Source organism: Bos mutus, chromosome 4 (genome assembly GCF_027580195.1).
Source record: "Bos mutus isolate GX-2022 chromosome 4, NWIPB_WYAK_1.1, whole genome shotgun sequence".
Taxonomy (NCBI): domain Eukaryota; kingdom Metazoa; phylum Chordata; class Mammalia; order Artiodactyla; family Bovidae; genus Bos; species Bos mutus.
The window spans coordinates 22,613,169-22,633,770 of NC_091620.1; the positions used below are offsets into that span (position 1 = coordinate 22,613,169).

Sequence of the window (20,602 nt, forward strand, 5' to 3'; positions counted from 1 at the left end):
CCTGACTCCAAAGCTTATGTTTACTAATATTGAAGTGGATTAAGATTTACCAGAAATGTAAGAAGAAAACAATATTTTATTTATCTACTCTATTAATGGGTGAATGCCACCCAGCTAGATACCTTTATACAGAATTCAGGAGTTCCCAAGGTCACCCTCACCTGCAGCTTCTGGAATTCAAAAGACCACACTTATGTTCAGTCATTCATTAGAAGGACTCAGAATTTACTGAGGGCTGTTTTCCTCACATTTATGACCTTTTACAGTGAAAGGAAAGTGAAAGTGTTAGTCACTTAGTCATGTCCTACTCTTTGCAACCCCATGGACTGTAGTTTGCCAGGCTCCTCTGTCCATGGAATTCTCCAGACAGGAATGCTAGAGTGAGTAGCCATTCTCTTCTCCAGGGGATCATCACAACCCAGGTATCGAACCCAGATTTCCCACATTGCGGGCAGATTCTTTACCATCTGAGTCACCAAGAAATCCCAATTCAGTGAAAGGACCCAGGTTCAAATCAGCCTAGAGAAGAGGTGCATGGTGCAGAGTCCAGGAGATTCCTGTAAAGGAGCTTCCAACTGTTCTCTCCCGGTAAATTTGTGACAGAGCTAACTTCTCCCAGCAGCCATGGTGGAAATGTACGTATGGTGTATTGCCACCAAGGAAGTGCATCTGAACCTTGGTGACCAGAGTTTAATTGGGGCTTAGTCATATGGACATAACCTGCATGGTTAACCTTAGCCACTTAACCCTCTGGAGGTTGAGTTGGTATATGCCCCACCATAAGTCAGTACTATTTTAGGTCCATCTAGTCAAGGCTGTGGTTTTTCCAGTGGTCATGTATGGATGTGAGAGTCAGACTGTGAAGAAAGCTGAGCGCCTAAGAATTGATGCTTTTGAACTGTGCTGTTGGAGAAGACTCTTGAGAGTCCCTTGGACTGCAAGGAGATCCAACCAGTCCATTCTGAAGGAGATCAGCCCTGGGATTTCTTTGGAGGGAATGATGCTGAAGCTGAAACTCCAGTACTTTGGCCACCTCACGCGAAGAGTTGACTCATTGGAAAAGACTCTGATGCTGGGAGGGATTGGGGGTAGGAGGAAAAGGGGACGACAGAGGATGAGATGGCTGGATGGCATCACCGACTCAATGGACGTGAGTTTGAGTGAACTCTGGGAGTTGGTGATGGACAGGGAGGCCTGGCCTGCTGCAATTCATGGGGTTGCAAAGAGTTGGACATGACTGAGCAACTGAACTGAACTGAGTATGACCCAGGGTCCCCAGGTAAACAAAGATACCGTTATCAGGCAAGACATCCCAGGCACTTAAATTACCATCCTATAGTTGAGGGCAAAGCCCAAACCTCTCTTTGGGTAAGGTTACTTCTTTCTGATGCATTGGACAAGACAGATGTACAAGAAAAGGATGAGACAGGGAAAATATAGTCTAAGAAAGGTATGTTTCATGTTTTCCTTGCATGACTGGCCTTTTCTTGCATTCTTCTGTTTCTGTCATGATTTTGAAAGATTGTCAAGTCTCTCAGGCATCCATGTTTACTTCTCACAATGTATGACTCTGAGCTAATGGACAGGTAAAAAAGTAATTATCCTTTCTACTCCTTGGAACCTTATATAACAAGAATGTGATTCATTCATTGATTCTTAGTCTCATCTTCTCAGTTCCCTAAATTTATTTATCATCTACTGTTTGCAAGGTGCCAAGGAAATGGCAACCCACTCCAGTGTTCTTGCCTGGAGAATCCCAGGGACAGGGGAGCCTGGTGGGCTGCTGTGTATGGGGTCATGCAGAGTTGGACATGACTTAAGCGACTTAAAAAAAAGTGCTGGACATTTAATGACCATATGAAGGTTAGAATCTAGCATAAGAAGGAAACATGAATCAGATAGTCATGCCGATGAATGAATAATTGCCATCTGGGATAAATGATGGGAGATAAATATGGTTTTATGAGAGTAACTAACAAAATGACTTCGATATGAGGGTCAGTGTTGGCTTCTTTGAGAAAGTAACACTCAATTTGGTGACCAAAGGGTAAATAGAAATTAACCACATAAGTCAGAATGGAGAGGAATAAATAATTTGGATACAATAAACAATATACAGTGAAACAATTTTTAGTTAAGAAAGCATCAAATTCAGTGGACCTGGGATGAGAGGTTGCTTAGTCTGCTTGGGAAATACGAGCAGACCAGTGTGACTGCACGTCAGTGACCAAGAGGGAGAGAGATAGAAGATGAGGCAACTGGACAGGGAAAGGAAGAGACAAGTGGGGCAGGGACACCAGTCAGGGGGCTATCGCGAATATTCCAAGCTAGGGGGATGGAGGATCAGGTGGTAACAGTAGAGGCGGTGAGCATTAATCGGGTTTCATACACATTTTGAAACTAAAGTCAGTAACATTATTTCCCGAACCCAATTCCGTCAGGCTTTCTTCCTCCTCATTCCACTGTCCCTACTTTTGTCAAGATCATCAGTGACTTACCATGTTCACATGGAGAAATCCAATGGCCAGTTCTCAGTCTTCAGCTTTTGATGCAGACCTTCTAGGGGCACTTTCTTCCTGGAAACGTTACACTCTTTTTATGTTTTCCTCGTACTTCAATGGCCACTCCATCCAGGTCTCCTGTGCTGGATCTTTCCTATGTTCTCAAACTCTTAAATGTGGGAACGTTCCATGGTTCAGAAATCAGAGCTTTCCATCCACATTCAGTCCTTAGGGTTTTCCATTCAGTTCTCTTGGCTTTAGATCAGTTAACGGTTGTCTCCCAAATTATTCATACAGTACAAACCTCTTCTTTGAACTTCAGACTTATAAAAAACAGCCTTCTCAACATCTTCACTTGAAGGTCTAATAAGCATCTCAGAATTTCACATCCTCAAAACCGAACTCTTATTGCAGTGATCATTTCATAACGTATTAAAATATCAAGTGCTATATTACACACCTGAAACTAATATATTGAATGTTAATTATAACACAATTGAAAATAGAATAAAAGAAGAACCTGAACTCTTGACTTACTCCCTAAGTCTGCTTTTACTCTAGTCTTCTCCCTTAATGCTCAGTAAATGGTGTTCCCATTCTTACAACTGCAAGTATTTGCTAAAAACTTTAGATTAGTGAAAGCAGACTCTCTGGGGATGGGATGATGTCAGGTATTCATCAAAGCTCATCATGTCATTTTAATGAGCAATCAGATTTGAGAAGCAGCGTGTTTGATCCAGCACCTTTTTCTTTCCTTCTTCTCTTACAAATGTTGGGCTTTCTAATCAGGTTCCCCACTTAGGAGTGAAGCTAGTTCATCTTAGCAGTAGCAGTCCTTGCTGCGCATGGATAGTGATCAGCAAGCCCCTGAGTGCCTGTGGGGTTGGGGGGCAGTCTTTAGTGCAGGAACATACCAACTGGCCTAGCGTGAATGAAGCCTCCCAGCCCAGTGAGTTACTGATGTCTCTCACATCTCTGACTCCCAGGTCTTGCCTGCTCCTGCCCAGCTTCCTTGACCTACCAGGACTTAGTTGCTGGCCTGCCTAGATTGGTATTATCAAGGATTTTTGACCTTTCCCCCACTGTAACATGTTATACTTCACTTTTTAAAAGAGTTGGTGGGATTTCTGCTGTAATAAATATTCCTAGTATTTGCTGCTATAATTATTTGTTTAGTCTCCATGCTCATTGTTAGGCTTTACTTTACACTAACTCCGTGCCTGGGCTCCCCAGGTGGTGCGAGTGGTAGAGAAGCCGCCTGCCAATGCAGGAGACGTAAGAGATGCCGGTTCAGTCCTTGGGTTGGGAAGATGCCCTGGAGAAGGAAGCGGCAAACCCACTCCAGTATTCTTGCCTGGAGAATCCTAGAGGAGCCTGGTGGGCTACAGTCCATGGGATTGCAAAGAGTCAGATATGACTGATGAGACTTGGCACACAACCCAGTGCCTGGCACCAGGGGTGTGGAAAAATGCTTACTAAATAAATTGAAGAATAAGACAATGGAAAGAAATTCTACAGATGATTATAAGTTACAGCTGGATACTAAATTCCCAGCTGTAGAATATTTTAGTTTGTTGAGCTTGATTTATTTAGGATAACTGGCAGAGCATTGCCTTTTAATTAATTTTTTTTTTTTTTGCCTTGGAAGTCTCTATTTTTTTCATTTTAAATTTAAATTTATTTTAATTAGAGGCTAATTACTTTACAATATTGTATTGGTTTTGCCATACATCAACATGAATCCACCACGGGTGTACACGTGTTCCCATTATTTCATCCATCACTACCTGAGAACTTTTAGGGTTCCAAGTGAAGTGAAGTGAAAGTTGCCCAGTCATGTCTGACTCTTTGTGACACCGTGGACCATACAGTTCATGGAATTCTCCAGGCCAGAATATTGGATTGGGGAGCCTTTCCCTTCTCCAGGGGATCTTCCCAACCCAGGGACTGAAGCCAGGTCTCCCGCATGGCGGACAGATTCTTTACCAGCAGAGCCACGAGGGAAGCCCATAGGGTTCCAAACCTACAGCTATTCTCTGTTTGCTACTGGAAGTATGAAAATATTTTTAGAAGCAGGGAAATCATTCAACTTGGAGAACTTAGAATTGGGTGAAGGCCCTATTGAACTGGTAATAGGTTCAAACTGGTAGAAATTTGTTATGCTTTGTCTATACAGTGACTTAAAGCTAACTTTTAAGAAGCTTCTGGTTTAGAAGCATAATTTACCCATTAATAACATATGTGTTTTCAAGAAGTCTTTAAAATACTTTACTACTACTATCCTCCTTAGCTAACTTGTTAAAGAGAATCAACCTTTAATAGAATTCTGGTCTCAGTTGTTGTGGACTCTTCAGTGGGCCTGGATGAATAAGGCTTTAGGTTGAATACCTTGAGGGTTTTTCCCCCTTGTTTACTATATATTTCAAAGATGACCACCGACATGGTTAAAACATCTTTGGAGCTAACATCTTCATTATGGCTCAGAATTTTTTCAAACACCTTTTTCCATTTCTAGAATGTCAGTAGGACCAACTCCAGCAGTATTATAAGGAGTAAAATGAGAAGTCTTTAGACTGCTGGGATTCACTAGTTTTCTTCCAAAAATCTAAATTTGAGATCCATTCTCCCCACTCCCCGGCCCCCACTTATGCCTGAAAAGAAAATTGAAGTCAGGTGTGTCTTTTCCCTCCAGGAAAATGCCGTGAACGGAGAGCACCTGTGGCTGGAGACCAACGTCTCGGGAGACCTGTGCTACCTGGGAGAGGAGAGCTGCCAAGTCAGATTTGCAGTGAGTGTGCGCCCGGCTCCCCTGTGGTCTGGCCTTTGTGGGGGAGCCTTGTGGGTAATTGAATCTGAAGGCAGCTGGGGTCACCTCGCCTGAATTTCCAAGGAGAGGTTTGAAAGAGCCTGTCCCTGTGAGACAGCCGACAGGGTTTATCAAATTAGCATGGCATTTAAGGGCTCATTTGAATGGTTTTAGGTGTTTTTCTTGACTCTGCAGGTGGAACCGTGGAGCAAGGTGCTACTTTGTCATGATAACCAGGGTGGGTATTTGTTCATGTCTGGGGGTGGGGTGTCTTGTGGGGAGAGGCCTGTGTGTGGAGGAAGGGTCTCTGTGGGAGGGGGCTCTCCTATGTAGGGGAGCATGTGTGGTGGAGGGCACTACTCTTGGGCAAAGCTGGAGATGAGTGCAGACCTTGGTCTAGTGGTGAGTGCAGGCTTACAAATAATTAAGACCAGTCTGCAGATGATAAAATTCTAGGAACTATTAATATATACATGAACGACAGTCAATTACATTAAGAGTATATGTGGCTTTTAAATGTTTGAATGTTAAATCCTCTTTATGTTCTGTGAAAAGAGCGTGGTTGCCAGGCAGTAAGTTGGGAGGAACTAAAATTTTAGTATTGAGAAAGTGAACTTAAAATTTTTGTGTGGTTTCAAATGATGGTTCCAAAAAGAAAGTAATGGGAAACTTAGAGTAGTAAAAAAGAGAAAGAAAAGATGTATTATTTCTTATTTGGGGGAAATTGGCATCATAATTGACCTAATAATTTTTTTCTTTTTGATTATGCTTGTTTATTATGTGAAAGAAAGATTGGGGCAAAATGTAGAACCTAGAAACTGCGAATGACTATGTTTCTGTGAATAATGAAGAAGGAAGAAATTGAGTTTCTGCCAAAGTTTCTGGAAGAATATAGACCCCAGGGACTTTTATTAGGCTGCCTGGAATCACAAAGCTGGGGAACAAAGATCTTTAAAATTACATTAGCTGTTTTGATACCTAGTTTATAGATTTTGTTTGAAAAACTTTATGAGAGTTTGGAGGACCAAGGTTTGTTTGAGTGAGGGTGGAACAGTTAAATATCAGTTAGAGACCCAGCTGTACAGGCTCTCAATCCAAAGTCAGGAAACCTGGATTTGAGTCTCAGTGTTACCACTGGCTATGTGACGTTGAGAACGCCTGACCTTTGGGTGTTGGCCACCTTCAAGGTAGAAAAATGGAGTAGGATTAAATTAATTTTGTTTCCCACTTGGATCTGTACTTTGTTGTTTGAGTTTTTTTAATGTAGTTGTAAATTCAGTTGATTTAAACATCATTTCAACTTTATGCATATGCATTTCAATTAAAGTATAATTGCATGGAATTCGATTAAATTAACCAAAACCAAGAGAAGCTCAGCTGTTTGGACTAAAATGCTATAAATGATGAATTAGCATTTGGATCTTAGTTAATTGCGTAAATACTGGTCTTGATAATGGAAAATGGAAAAAATGAAAGCCAATTCTTCCTGCATGTGTACTTTTGAACTGTTATCTACTGATGTTGCTGCCAACAAATAGACTGTAATTTTATGGGGTTCTGCCTTATTTCTAGATTACTCTTTGATCTTTTTCTGATGGTCTTTTAGGGTCAGCCATATATTACCTCTCTTGACAAAAATATGAACAGGTACCTACATCCTCCTTAACCTTTGTTTCAGTAAATAGCACTAATTGATTATAACTGGTCACTGTTACCTCCAGGCCAGGAAAGTAATTTAAAAAAAAAAAAGGAAATTTTAGGGAGCTGTAAGTAAATAATGGAGTTATGAGAATTTCTAATGTTCTTTTGAACCTTCGTTATGCTTGCATCCCAAATACTTGGCTCTCTTAGCTCACTTTACAAAGTGTCTGGAAGATAAAGATCTCTCCTCCCAAGAACATTAATTAAATGAAGGCATAAGTTGGTGAGGAAGCTGAAGATCTAACTGTGTTTCCTCATTTCACGTTCTTGGAGGCCCAGTTTCTTTACCTGTAAAGTAAGGGAAATGTTGTTTTGAGGATTAGGTGAGATAATGCATTGAATCAGCTTAGTTGCCAGACAGACATAATGAATTAAAAGAGGAAAAAAAAAAAAACTACAAAGGAGAAGAGCAGACAATTTACAAAGGAACAACCAATCAGAAAGGCATGCAAATTAAAACAACGATGAAAAGTCAACATCGTGTGTCTGTTAACAAAGATTTACAGAATGATACTACCTCACTGGCTAGTTTGGAACAAAACTGGTTTTCTCATTATTGAAATTGTCCATATGTATTCATAAGAAAAGCATTAGAAAACCTAGCTCGCTCTCTCCACCTCATTTTGGCATCACATTTTAGGAAGGACATTGACAAAGAGAAGACCCAGGACAGTGTAGGAAACTTTGTAGTAGAAGGAAGGAGAGGAAACTCTCCTATAGAAGAGATGGGGAAGTTAGGATGGCTATTATAAAAAAAAGTCCACTGAGGGAATCTGAGAGTTTGAAGTATAGTGGTTTTTCATTGGCTGAGCTGTTGCCAGGTAAAGAAAAAAAAAAAATCTTTCTTCCTCTTTACGGTGATAGTAAAGCAGTGTCACTTCCTGCCAGAGATGCAAAGTATGTCTCTTTCTGTTGGGATCTGAGAGGGGGCTTTCCAGGTGTCTTTTCCAATAGATGAAATCTCCAGGTTGCAAGGTTTGATGCTTAAGGTCTTCATTTCCATGACTGTGTTTTCCCTTTGGTGACCATGAGTTTGTTTTTGAAGTCTATGACTCTGTTTTTGTTTTGTAAATAAGTTCATTTGTATCATTTTTTCTAGATTACAGATATAAGTGATATTGTATATTTGTCTTCCTCTGTCTGACTTCCTTCACTTAGTATGAAAATCTCTAAGTTCATCCATGTTGCTGCAAATGGCATTATTTCATTCTTTTTTATGGCTAAGTAATATTCCATTGTAGGGGCTTCCCAGGTGGTTCAGTGGTAAAGAATCCACCTGCTAAGCAGATCTGGGTTCAATCCCTGGGTTGGGAGATAGATCCCCTGGAGAAGGAAATGGCAACCCACTCCAGTATTTTTGCCTGGGAAATCCCATGGACAGAGGAGCCTAACGGGCTACAGTCCCTGAGGTTGCAAAGAGTCAGACACGACTTAACAACTAAACAGCAACAACAAATATTCCATTGTATATAAGCACCACATCTTTATTCTTCTGTCAACGGGCATTTGCATGGATTTCATGTCTTGGCTATTGTAAATAGCGCTGCACTGAACATTGAGAAGAAAAGGGAAGTGTCTTGCTCTCCACTGTTAGAAAGGTAGAGCTAAGTTGTAGATATAGAATCCACTGACTCTAAGAGTGGATCTTACACTTTGGTATCATAAACATCACCTGGGAAACCTGTTAACAATGTAGATTACTTTTTTAAATCCTTGCTCCAAATGCTGATTCAGTGTGTCTGGAGTTAGACTTGGGAACCTGCAATTTTCAATAAGCACCTCAAATAATTATGGTACAGATGGGCCACAAACTTAACTTTGACAAATACTGTATTATAAGGAAGAACTTTAACAATCAGAGCTAGGACAACCAGCAAGAGCACAGGTGCCTGGAGAGATGGGCTCAAAGAGGGTGTTTATAAGTAGGTTAGGGGCCATCTTTCAAGGATGCTACAAGGGGTGTACCTCTACTTTGGATAAGAGGTTAGGCGAGGAGATCTCCAAGAGGGGCTCCAGTTTAAATATTCTATTTGCAGCTCTCTTAGAATTGAGCAACAGTTTTGAAAGGGAAAAAAATAAAAGCATGTGTAAGAAAATTATGTATTCTTATTTCTTTTAAAGAACCACCTTTGAAGAAAGCTAACCTGTCGGGTTTAGTATCAAATTTCCATAACCAGGTGCTACCTGCAGGCTTCTAAACAAAGTCCAGGCAGAGCATGGTGGAGGAGTGAATCCATCACTGAAGAGGTGCTTTTCACTCCATACCCTAATTTAGCAAAGCAAATGTCACGGGTGGAAGTTAAGAGAAAGGAGGAATCAGTGTGGGCTGAGTAGACAGAGGAGGCTTCATGGAAATGGGGCTTGAAGGCAGTATTGAAAGATGGGTTAGACTTACATAAGTAGAGTGGGGAAGGAGAACTTTTCAGGCAGGGGGAGGAACATGGGCAGACTCAAAGGCAGAAAGATGCTTTGTACGAGGGAGGAGACAGTCACGAGACACCATGAACACAGCAAAGGGCACATGTTAGGTAAGAATGGAAATCAGGATGGATGGGGGTGTCTGTCTGTGTTTTCTCAACTGAAACTCAGAGTGCATGTTGTAAAAAATGGCTGTGTGCTGATGGAGCCTGGCCATATTGTCTAAAGCAGGATGGACTTGAGGGTGAAACTGACTGCTGTGAAACTGTCACCCCAGCTTATGGGGACAGTGCCAGAATTTATTTAAAACCAAAGCCGTCCTGCAAATTCGGACCTCCTTCTGCCATACATGGATGGACCTGGGGGGCTGATATTGGAGGACATTGCAGATGAGGCAGAGACGACATGAAGACTGTTGTCGGAGCATGTGCTCCAGAATCTCAGGGCTGAATCAAATTACCTTTAAACTTCTTCCTTTCTTATTTCCTCCAGTGACAACATTTAATACTGTAGAATGTCTGTGAGTAGATATTTAATGGGATTAAAGTTGTTCCCAAATCAGCGACAGTCCCCAGGTTAGTAGCGGCTTCTTTTTCTCATCTGGAGAGAAGAAAAGGATGCAGAAGTAATGAAATTGGGGCAGAAGGATCGTGGTTTCCCATCGTGATTATGAGGGAAAAACTAAAAAAAATTCCCGCAAGCACCACTTTTACTTCATGATGTTTCCTTAAATGGGTGTTTCTTTATTCATTTGTTCTACAAATACTTATGGGATGAGTACCCTGTACTAGAAACTTCAGACTGAGTTGAGAGTGACAGGTGACAGTTAATTGTAAGTGACAACATCATGACTTATGCGGACACTCTGTAGAAGTCATTCTGGTGTGTGGCTGATAGAATATACAAAGATGTTCAGCCAAATACATACTTGATCCCAAAGACACTCACTAAGAATCCACAGAGGACATAGGTGTGCACACTTATTTTTACACCTAAAAATACTGCCTGTGTCAGTATGTAGGGGTGTAGACAACCATGCTCACACCCGGGTAGTGGAAAGGATGGAGGTTCTGAGTGAAACTCACCTGGGTTGGAAAACCTTTTGTTTCATTCAAGTACTGAGTGAATTTTGGACATAGCGTTTCACTTCCTTTTTGCCCCCATTTCCTGATTTATTGTATTGTTGTTAAGATGGACCCCAGTGATTCTTATTCCTGGATAAGCATTGTCATTCCTTTTGAAACTGTGCTTCTTAATTTTACTTTGTAAAATGGTTGGTTCCCTGCCTGGATCTACCACATCAGGATCTCTGGAGAGTGGGACCAGACGTGAATATTTTAAAAACAAACTCTACAGCTGATGTTATGTTCTGTCACACACAGTGGGTGGGGAGCCACTGATCTACTTTGTAGAGTATCAGAACCAAATGAAGTAGCCTGGAACCCACGTCTGGCGTATAGTAGCTGTTATGGGGTCAATTGTGTACCCCCCAAACATGCTGAGGTCCTCACCCCCACGACCCCCAGATATGACTTATTCAGAAATAGGATTGCTGCAGATATAGTTAAGATGGGGTCACACTGCAGTAGGGTGGGGACCTCATCCATTTTGACAAGTGTCCTTACAAAAGAGGAGAGGGCACACAGGGGTAGACAGGGAAGAAAGCCACGTCCTGGTGCAGGCAGAGACTGGGGTGACAGAGCCGCAAGCCAAGGCCCACACCTACTACCAGAAGCTAGGAGAGAGGTCTGGACAGATTCAACTTCAGAAGGATGCCAACCCTGTTAACACCTCAGAGTCAGGCTGTGCGAGAATTCACATTTCTATTGCTTTCAGTTCCCCAGGGTATGGTACTTGGCTAGGGCAGCCCTAGGAAGTGAAGGCAGTATTCATTCTGTTAAAGTGAGTTACCTCACCTGGCCACACAGGTGCCTGCACACAGCTCTCAGATGCCCTCGCACAGGTACATTTAAGTCGGGCTTGCTGGAGGATTTCAGTTGACAGGTATGTGGCTTTCTGGAAACATGAGCAGACAGACAGGTAGGTGCCAGAAGCCAAGAACTATGGGAAAAGAGAAGGTAGAAAGGTGAGGGAGACTGCGTAGGTTGGGTAAGAGGGAAAAGGAGCTGACAGACTTCAGAGTGCTGTTACCAGATATATCTTCTCTATTTTTAAATGTGCTTATGTCACCTCCTTTCTGTGGGTGGGCTGATGGGTACTGTTTTGCTTTTGTTATTGTTTTGTTCGTGTGTTCGGTGGTTCGCCTTTGGCAAAAGTGGCCAACCCCGCCTGTGACACCTGACCTTAATACTGTTTGGCACTAAACAAATATAGTTTTAGGAAATGAACGAATTGCATTAAGGAGGCCAGGTGAGATGGGGAGGAGGGGGAGTGGAGAGAGAAGAGCCACTCGGATGCAAAGACAAGCAGATCTGGTTCTAAATCCTGGCTCTGTCCTGCTGCTCTGCGTCTCAGGTCTCCCTGTAAAACAGTGATGGTTATATCTGCTTCTCGGAATTGGTGGGAGGATTAAATTAGTTGATAAAGGTTAACCTCCTCCCTCTTTGTCTCCTGTCCCTGATTATACTTCAATATCATTGGTTGAATGAGCTACTCAGTAATTTGGTTGGACTTTGGTTTCAGCACGGCCTTCTGTTCAGGAGGATTCTGCCTAGCCCCAGCAGTGAGAGTCTCACACTTTCCCTGTCATTTTGCTGCTGTGGGTAGTACGCATAGACTCCCCAGGTCGTGGGTGGAACCAACTGACTGCTATAAACCAAAGTAACTCCTTCTGGACTATATTTCACAGGCCATATCTTCTTCTTGGTCAGAAGCCTCATCCTTGTCATTGGGCACCACGGCATCTGCTCACGAGGATGCTGGCTATGTCCCTGGGTTTTTGAAAGAAACTTGTAAGAAGAACAGGGACTTCCCTGGTGGCTCAGAGAGTGCTGAATCCACCTGCAATGCGGGAGACCTGGGTTTGATCCCTGAGTTGGGAAGATCCCAAGAATACAAGGGCAGTAGCTCTCTGTCCTATTTGAAGGAAACTTTCAGCTTTTTGTTTTAAAAAGGAAAAAAGATGGTGAACCTGGTGACAGTCCTGTCTGTTTCGTTTCCGGAAGATGCGGGTACCGGACAGCAGTATGTGCAGATGCTGGTTTGCATGCCTCTGTGTGCTGGGAGTGAGAAGAGAGAGCTGGTCCCCAGCACAGGTGGCTGATGACCTCTGACCGTCTGTGCATTCGGGTCTGGGGCGTGGACACCCCAGAGCACCCGCACTGAACGGGAGCCTCAGACTGCACTGGGACCTCCTGCTTGCCGCCTCTGGTCATCCAACATAGCAGACTGATGCTCTGTACCTCCAGATGGTGGCCTGGCTGGGCGGGTGCGCGCTCACAGAGAGAGAGCTGGGAGTGTGGTAGCGAGGCTCAGAAGCCCAAGCCAGCCTTGCAAGCTGTTTGGGTGCTGATGTGAAGATGCCATCTCTGTGGAGCCTCTGAGGCCGCCGCTCTCTGCCAGAGACGCCTCCCACCACGAGGATGCTGGGGAGCTCATGAATGCAGATGACTCAGAGAGAACAGAGCCATCAACCAGAATAATTCTGAAAAAGCATTTGCTCAGATGGACTCTCTACTTTTGACCCCTGAGTCAGGGGATGTGAGTGGAGGAAGAGGGCAGGGTGTTCCCGTGGGTGCAAGGGGTGTTGCCCATATGTGTCTGGCCAGATGGTCGGGAATTTCCACGAGGTCAGCCAGGTACACACCCAGAACTGAGACCAGCATGTGGCAGGTCCTTAGTAAAATTAGTCATTGTTATTACAACTATCGTTATCACTGTAATTATTTCGCATGGAGTGTTATCTGTATACCTGAGGAGCATATAATACAGACCCCGCCCACTTTATGCACTAGAGAGAATGATAGGATATGGAGCCCAGGAAGCTACAGGGTTCGGTCACTCTCCTAGGTGACCTGGCATCAGCAGCGCCATTGTCTATTTGTACAGTGTGCTTAAAAAAAATTAAAATGTTCTGGAGAGCACTGAACTCCTGTAAAAGCAATATGGGATATCATTCCTTAAAAGAGCCTTGTGATAAAAAAAAAAAAAAAAGAACCTTGTAATCAAATAAGCTTAAACACCCTTAACAATCAAATATTTACTCTGAAACTCTAAAAAGGGCACATGTTTAGTCGCTAAGTCATGTCCAACTCTTTTGTGACCCCATGGACTGTAGCTCGCCATGCTCCTCTGTCCATAGGATTTTCTAGGCAAGAATACTGGAGGGGGTTGCCATTTCCTTCTCCAAAGAAGGGCAGTGGTGTGGAGGATTTCCTATATGTTTGCTCGGGGATGGGATGATTGTTGAAAACTCATTATTTTCCCCACAGAACACCTGTCATCATCTTGTAGGATCTCAGTATTCAGTAGAAAACTATTTGAGAAATACCCATGCAGTGCAGATTTCCTCTTGTCAATATTTGTCGGTAACAGCAACCCTTTGGGGTGGTCACTGGGGCAGTTTACTCCCATATAAAGGAAAGAAAACTCAGAGATACTTAATCACCACCCTGGGGCTTCATTCATAACTTTTATGTATCTTTATGTAATTCTTTTGTGTTTGTTCTAAACTTCCATTAAGCCGTGTGTGTGTGTCTGTCTGTCTGTCTCTCTTATTTTTAGAGTTTGAGCCTCTGAGAATAGTAGTCATCTGTTCTGCAATAATACTTTATTTTTGTTTTTTGGCCACACAAAAAATCACTCCAGATGGTGACTGCAGCCATGAAATTAAAAGACGCTTACTCCTTGGAAGAAAAGCTATGACCAACCTAGACAGCATATTAAAAAGCAGAGACCTTACTTTGCCAACAAAGGTCCGTCTAGTCAAAGCTATGGTTTTTCCAGTAGTCATGTATGGATGTGAGAGTTGGACTGTAAAGAAAGCTGAGTGCCGAAGAATTGATGCTTTTGAACTGTGGTGTTGGAGAAGACTCTTGAGAGTCCCTTGGACTGCAAGGAGATACAACCAGTCCATCCTCAAGGAAATCAGTCCTGAATATTCTTTGGAAGGACTGATACTGAAGCTGAAGCTCTAATACTTTGGCCACCAGATGTGAAGAACTGACTCACTGGAAAAGCCCTTGATGCTGGGAAAGATTAAAGGCAGAAGGAGAAGGGGATGACAGAGGATGAGATGATTGGATGGCATCACCGACTCAATGGACATGAGTTTGAGTAAGCTCCGGGAGTTGGCGATGGACAGGGAGGCCTGGCGTGCTGCAGTCCGTGGGGTCGCAGAGTCGGACACGACTGAGCAACTGAACTGACTGTGCGTCATGTGGTATTCTAGTTCCCTGACCAGGGATCGAACCCATGCTGCCTGCAATGGAAGCACAGAGTCTTACCTGGACCCTTTTCTTTTTTTTTTGCAATGATACTTTTAGATTAAAGCTGCATTTGTGTGTGTGTGGTGGAGGGTGGTTTATGAGCCTGTGTGGCACAGTTCAGTTCTTACTTGACATTGGTATGGTTCTGTTACTTAATAGAAATAATTTACATGTGATTTGGCATAGGATTTACATGTCACCCAGGCAATGCCCAGGTGTACAGAAAATCTTTTTCTTCCTTCAGTGTCCCTCAGGGCTCTAACCAGCCCTCTTGTTTCTGAGAGGCCCCAGGCTTGGCTGAAGCGTTATTCGCATTAGCAGTTACCCAGAACTACTACTGGCCCCAAGGTGACATTGACTGTATTTTAGGAGATTGTTTTTGGTTTTGTTTTTCCTACCTCATATGCCAGACAGATACAGATTGCAGAAGGTGATGTTTTAAAGATGCAAGGAATTGGCAAAGTCTGCTCTGAGGTCTTTGTTTGAGAAGATATGCAGGCTTTGGAATCAAGTGACCCAGCTTCAAATCTAGTCTTTGGGATTTTCGAGTTGTGTGATGTCCTTCATTGTTTTGGCCTCTTTAGGCCTCAGTTTCATATCTGAGGCCTAGATATGCCACATTAAAGTGTGGATAATACCTACCGCTTATGGTTGCCATGAACTGTCAGTGAGATAAAGCGTATGCAGCAATGCATGACGTGGCCAGTTACAAGTGCTCAATAAAAATTGGCTACTTTGATCATTACTCCTCAAGTAAAAGTGGTTTCAGGGGGTTGTCAGAAACTGAAACCCAACAGGCAGTTCCAGGGTATTGGATACCCTGGGTGTCCAGGTATTAACTTCAGGGCCACGTCATCATCTCCTCTCTTGCACTGAATAAAAGAGGGTGAAACAACCAGCCCAGCTGAGCCCTTTCTCCAGTCTCTAGATCTTTCACAGCACTCATCACTTTCTAGTCTTTGGAACAGCATCACGTCTTACTCATGTCTGTGTCCTCCATTAAAGCATAAGCTTCATTTAACATGGGACTCTGCCTGGATCCTCAGCACTGAGAACAGTGTAGCACTGAGTGCTTACCCTACCCTTTTCCACGGAATGAATGAATGAGTTCAATGATGAGATTGTTGGAAGACACACACACAGACATCAATCCCCAGATCAGCCCTGCCATTTAAGTATCATTATACTTAGAATCCAAGATGTTTGAATTTCTGCCTTATTTTTAAGGCTCTTCACGGGGAGATGACACACTCACTTCTACAGGTATTGCAGGGTTTTAAGTCCAGTTTTGCCTGTGTTGTGCCCTTCTTATTTGATTCTCCTGGAAGATAGAGACTGCTATTGACCATTCTTGGCACAGGGTGTCATGATAGGTTGTCATTAATCATCTCCTTGGGATTCTCATGAGAACAGATCATCTAAGGCAATCATGTCAAATATAATGGATTCCTAGCTTCATTAGTCTTGTTCCCCTAATCCATCACTAGTAAAATGAAAGGTAAGTAGTAAGATGTAATAGAAGGATATGGTTTTGAGTCAGAAAGACCTAAGTTCCACTCCTGGCCAGTGTCTCTTGGGCAAGTTGCTCAGTCTCACTGGGTCTCAGCTGCTTCTCTGTAAGGCAGGTGAATGGTACCCACATTGTGCGGCTGAGCTGAGCTGTGTCTCTCAGACACATGGTGTGTATATCACACTGCCAGCCTTCTGGTAAGTACTCTTGTGATAATGGTATCCTTATTGAAAAATGGTATCGGTAGTTGTATGTATGTGAAGGAAAACCACATGGCCAATTGGAGATACAGTTTTGGGTGAATGGAAATTGAAATGGTGGTCTTCTGGCCTAGACTGACTGAAAGACTTTGTCTTCATTATGTCCTCAGCAGCTTGAGATGTTGGAAATGACAGTGAAGGGATAGGTAATTTACCACAGTTTGATATGGCTTTTTAAGTAGATGCAATCTTCTGGATTAAAGTAAATGTCTCTAGATTATTGTTTAGAGATCTTGTGCTGTGAACTTTAGAAGAAAAAAAAAAAAATTCCGTGTATTTCCAGGGAGTAAACTGATAATGCGAATGTATTAGGAATCATGCTGCAAGTAAGATGGCATATATGGTGCTATCAGGTTGGCAAATATTAAAAGGCAAACTGGTTGCTGTTTCCTAGTTTATGTTAAGCTTCAGATCTCTGCTTTGCCCTTGATACACTACCTTGAAAGTGAAAGTGAAGTCACTCAGTCATATCCGACTCTTTGCGACCCCGTGGACTGTAGCCCACCAGGCTCCTCTGTCCATGGGATTCTCCAGGCAAGAATACTGGAGTGGGTTGCCATTTCCTTCTCCAGGGGAATCTTCCCAACCCAGGGATCGAACCCAGGTCTCCCGCATTGCAGGCGGACGCTTTAACCTCTGAGCTACCAGGGAAGCGTGATACACTACCTTAGAACAAGACAATTAAGAGAACATTGAAATACCATTTCCTGTTGTCTCTACTATGACTTCTGTAACATGTCCAACTCACACCTAACTGATGGAAAATAGTGAGTACACATGTGTTTGTGTTTTCTAGTTGCGTGAGTATCTACTTATTAGTGCCTGTATACTTGTAATGGTATTTATATACATTTTTGTGTACATACAGAAGCACTTCAATCTACAGAAAGATACATGGCAGCTTTGATCTGAGATAACTTTGAAGAGAGTACAAATATTGAGCAGGGAACAGCCATAAAAGCAGCTGAGAAGAACCAAAGCAGAAAGATAACACGTGATAAACTTAAAGCTATTGACCAGCCACTGTTAGAACCTGCTAACATCAAAGCTGAGAGGCACAGAGAAAATAAATGGTAAAAAAGAAATGAGGCAAAGACAAGCAGGCAGAAGAAAATACACAGCAAAACAAGAGATGAGAGTAACAGTGCATAGACAGTCAATAATAGTAGTCATGGAAATATGGTGTCTCCTTGGGTAAAATGAGAATCAGGAATAGGAAATAGAATTATGGATTTTTGATGATTTCTTGGAGTTCATTAGTCAGAAGTCCCTTTTTCATGCATGATGGCCATGCAAAGCTGGTAGAAGGAACACCAGTCTTGGACCAGTCAATGAGGGGCACCCAGAGCATCATCAGCCTGGTTCTGGGGGCAACCATGTGTTGGTATGTTTCCATTAAACTTGCACCAGCCAATACAAACTTAGCAGGCCATTCTTCATCTGTTTCATAAGTAACAGCTGCAATCTATGTTTGGTTTATGTCTCAATAACTGGACCTGAATTTTATGTAGATGTACAAAAGGTAGTAGATGTGTATACCAGTTACCCAATCAAATTCCAGGACGTAGACTTCTCCTAAGAGTCACGTGGCAGTTTTTTATTAAAGCCCATTAGAGAAGCCTGTGCCTATCACTTTCTTCTCATTTAAAAACAAACAAAAAACAAACAATTCTCTAGCATAAGCCCCTTTTAAATCACTCTTAAAGAGACTGATTTGGTAGAAATTTCACTGTTGAGTTGAGTCCCTAAGTCATGTCCAACTCTTTTGCAACCCCATGGACTGGGCCCACCAGGCTTCTCTGTCCATGAAATTACCCAGGTAAGAATAGTGGAGTGGGTTGCCATTTCCTTCTCTAGGGGATCTTGCTGGACCAAGGTTCCACCCTGTGTCTCCTGCATTGCAGGCAGATTCTTTACTGCCTGAGCCACCAGGAGTTTCACTGTAAGGGTGAACTATTGAGATAGGGACATGTACCTTTTTCCCCTCTTAAAATGAACCTAGCGACTTCCTTAGTCCAGTGACTAAGATTCCACACTCTCACCGCAGGGGACCCAGGTTTGCTCCCTGGTCAGGGAACTAGATCCTACATGCCGCAACTAAAGATCCTGCCTGCCACAACTAAGATCGGAGATCCCACTTTCTGCAGCTAAGACCTGGCACAGCCAAATAACTATTTAAAGAAACAAAACCAAAATGTGCCTGTGCTGTTCTGACCACGACTTGTTCCAATCCTAATCCAATAGTCAAAACTCAGTGAGGCTTCAATTGATAACCAGCCATCAACTTTAGCTTTGAATTAACTCGCTAGCTAGTAATTTGGTTCTTCCCAAATTGTTCCTCCCGTGACCCCTGATTGGCTGCTTTTCTGGAAGAGGTAAGGTTTCCAGGTGGCAGTCTCATTTTTTCCATGTGGTTCTTCATACTCAGCTCCTTTCCCTTTGGCTTCCTGCTCTAAGAGTTTGGTTTTCTTTCTCTTCACATGAAAAATACAAAATGCACTAGCTGTTGGGGAAATAAAAAAATGTATGCGTGTCCAAACAACGGCACTTTTCTCCTACTCTCTGTGTCTCTAGGGCGCTGTGGAGCAGGCCCTTCTGTGTCTTAGCTCCGATGGGTCCTGCCTACCCGAGATTTACAGGCTTATCTGTGGTTCCTCAGGGGAGGTGTCTCTGGAAACATAAACACTTTCATATGCAAAGTGCTTCAGATAATGTGTGCCTTAGTACAGAACAAACTCTACTGTTTGAAGAGCGCATTCAGTGAGTTCTATTGCAGTACTTCAGAGGCAGTCCCTACCATAACAGGGCACAAGAGACAAGGGCATGTAGTCAGCTGCTGCGCGCACAGCAGCAAGCTGACCATGGACTTGGAGTGCAGCCATCCAGGGCTGGTCTGCTCCTGAAAGACATAAAGCCCAGGCTGAGGCCTCCTTTCGGGAGACCTGCGTGAGATGGAAAGAGGGCCCCACTCTCTCAGTGGTTCATCACTCTGGCTTTTCTGCTTTTACTTCTGCTCCATTCTTTATCATTCCAATTCAGGCCCTCATTGCCTAATATGTGGATTTTCACTATGAACTCTCATTACTTAAAAACCACCATTTAAAATTAGAGTATGGTTGCTTTGCCTGCAATGGAGACCTGAGTTTGATCCCTGGGTCTGGCAGATCCCCTGAAGAAGGGAATCCCCTGGAGAAGGCTACCCACTCAGGTACTCTGGCCTGGAGAATTCCCAGGACAGAGGATCCTGGCGGGCTACCGTCATGAGCTTCAGTCCATGGGGTTGCAAAGAGTTGGACATGACTAAGCGACTAATACTTTCACTTTCAGCCTTTGGCAAGATACCGTTCTTGTCTGATGTCTCTGAAACTCCCTCAAAGACACCATTTGTGGTCACAAAATTTGTTCAGCTGTCCTCCCCATGAAGCCTCTGCACCCCATTTTCCCTCTAAGATTTATAAAGGTCTTCTGTCCCTCAAACACCGCTAGGTCCCACTTTCTCTCTCCTTTCGGGGTTGCCTACCCTGAGAATGCCTGTGCCTTGGAGGGGGAGGAGGTTTCTCTCATCATTCCAAAGCCACCAGTTCTCCAGCCTGAGGTTAGTCTGGGGGCTTATGTTAGGAGTAAGGCCTGTTCTGCAAGCCCATTCTTCTCCCCTCCATTCCTCTCTCCCTCTCTTCCAGAACATCTCTTGAGCTCCTATTATGGATCAGGCAGTGTTTCCTGGTGTTGGATTAGAGCAGTATGGAAACACAGGGGACTCTCCCCATCTCCTTGTAACCTTATCCTTTTAACCCTGGGCCTCTCGGGAATGGTTTTGCTCTGCTATTTCTCTTTGAGCTCCTCGTGACCCACAGCCAGCGTTCCTGCTCTTTGCCTTTGTGGACCTCCACCTGATCACCTGCCCCAACACACAGAGAAGCCTCCACACTCCACCATGAAATGCAATGCCCAATGACTCATGCAAATGGACACCTGTGAGCCCCTGGCTCGGGGCCCCACTGGATACGCAGAAACCGGAT

The 20,602-nt window shown here is 43.4% G+C and overlaps 1 protein-coding gene across 4 annotated transcripts in view; it reads left to right on the top strand.

The window, feature by feature from the left end:
* Positions 1-20,602, top strand: part of DGKI (diacylglycerol kinase iota) — a 528,258-nt gene that overhangs the window by 203,444 nt on the left and 304,212 nt on the right. For all 4 annotated transcript variants that reach the window (XM_070369213.1, XM_070369214.1, XM_070369215.1 and 1 more), the window contains one exon: positions 5,194-5,289. In XM_070369213.1, the coding sequence (XP_070225314.1) occupies positions 5,194-5,289 (96 nt within the window). The remainder of the gene's footprint in view (positions 1-5,193; positions 5,290-20,602) is intronic.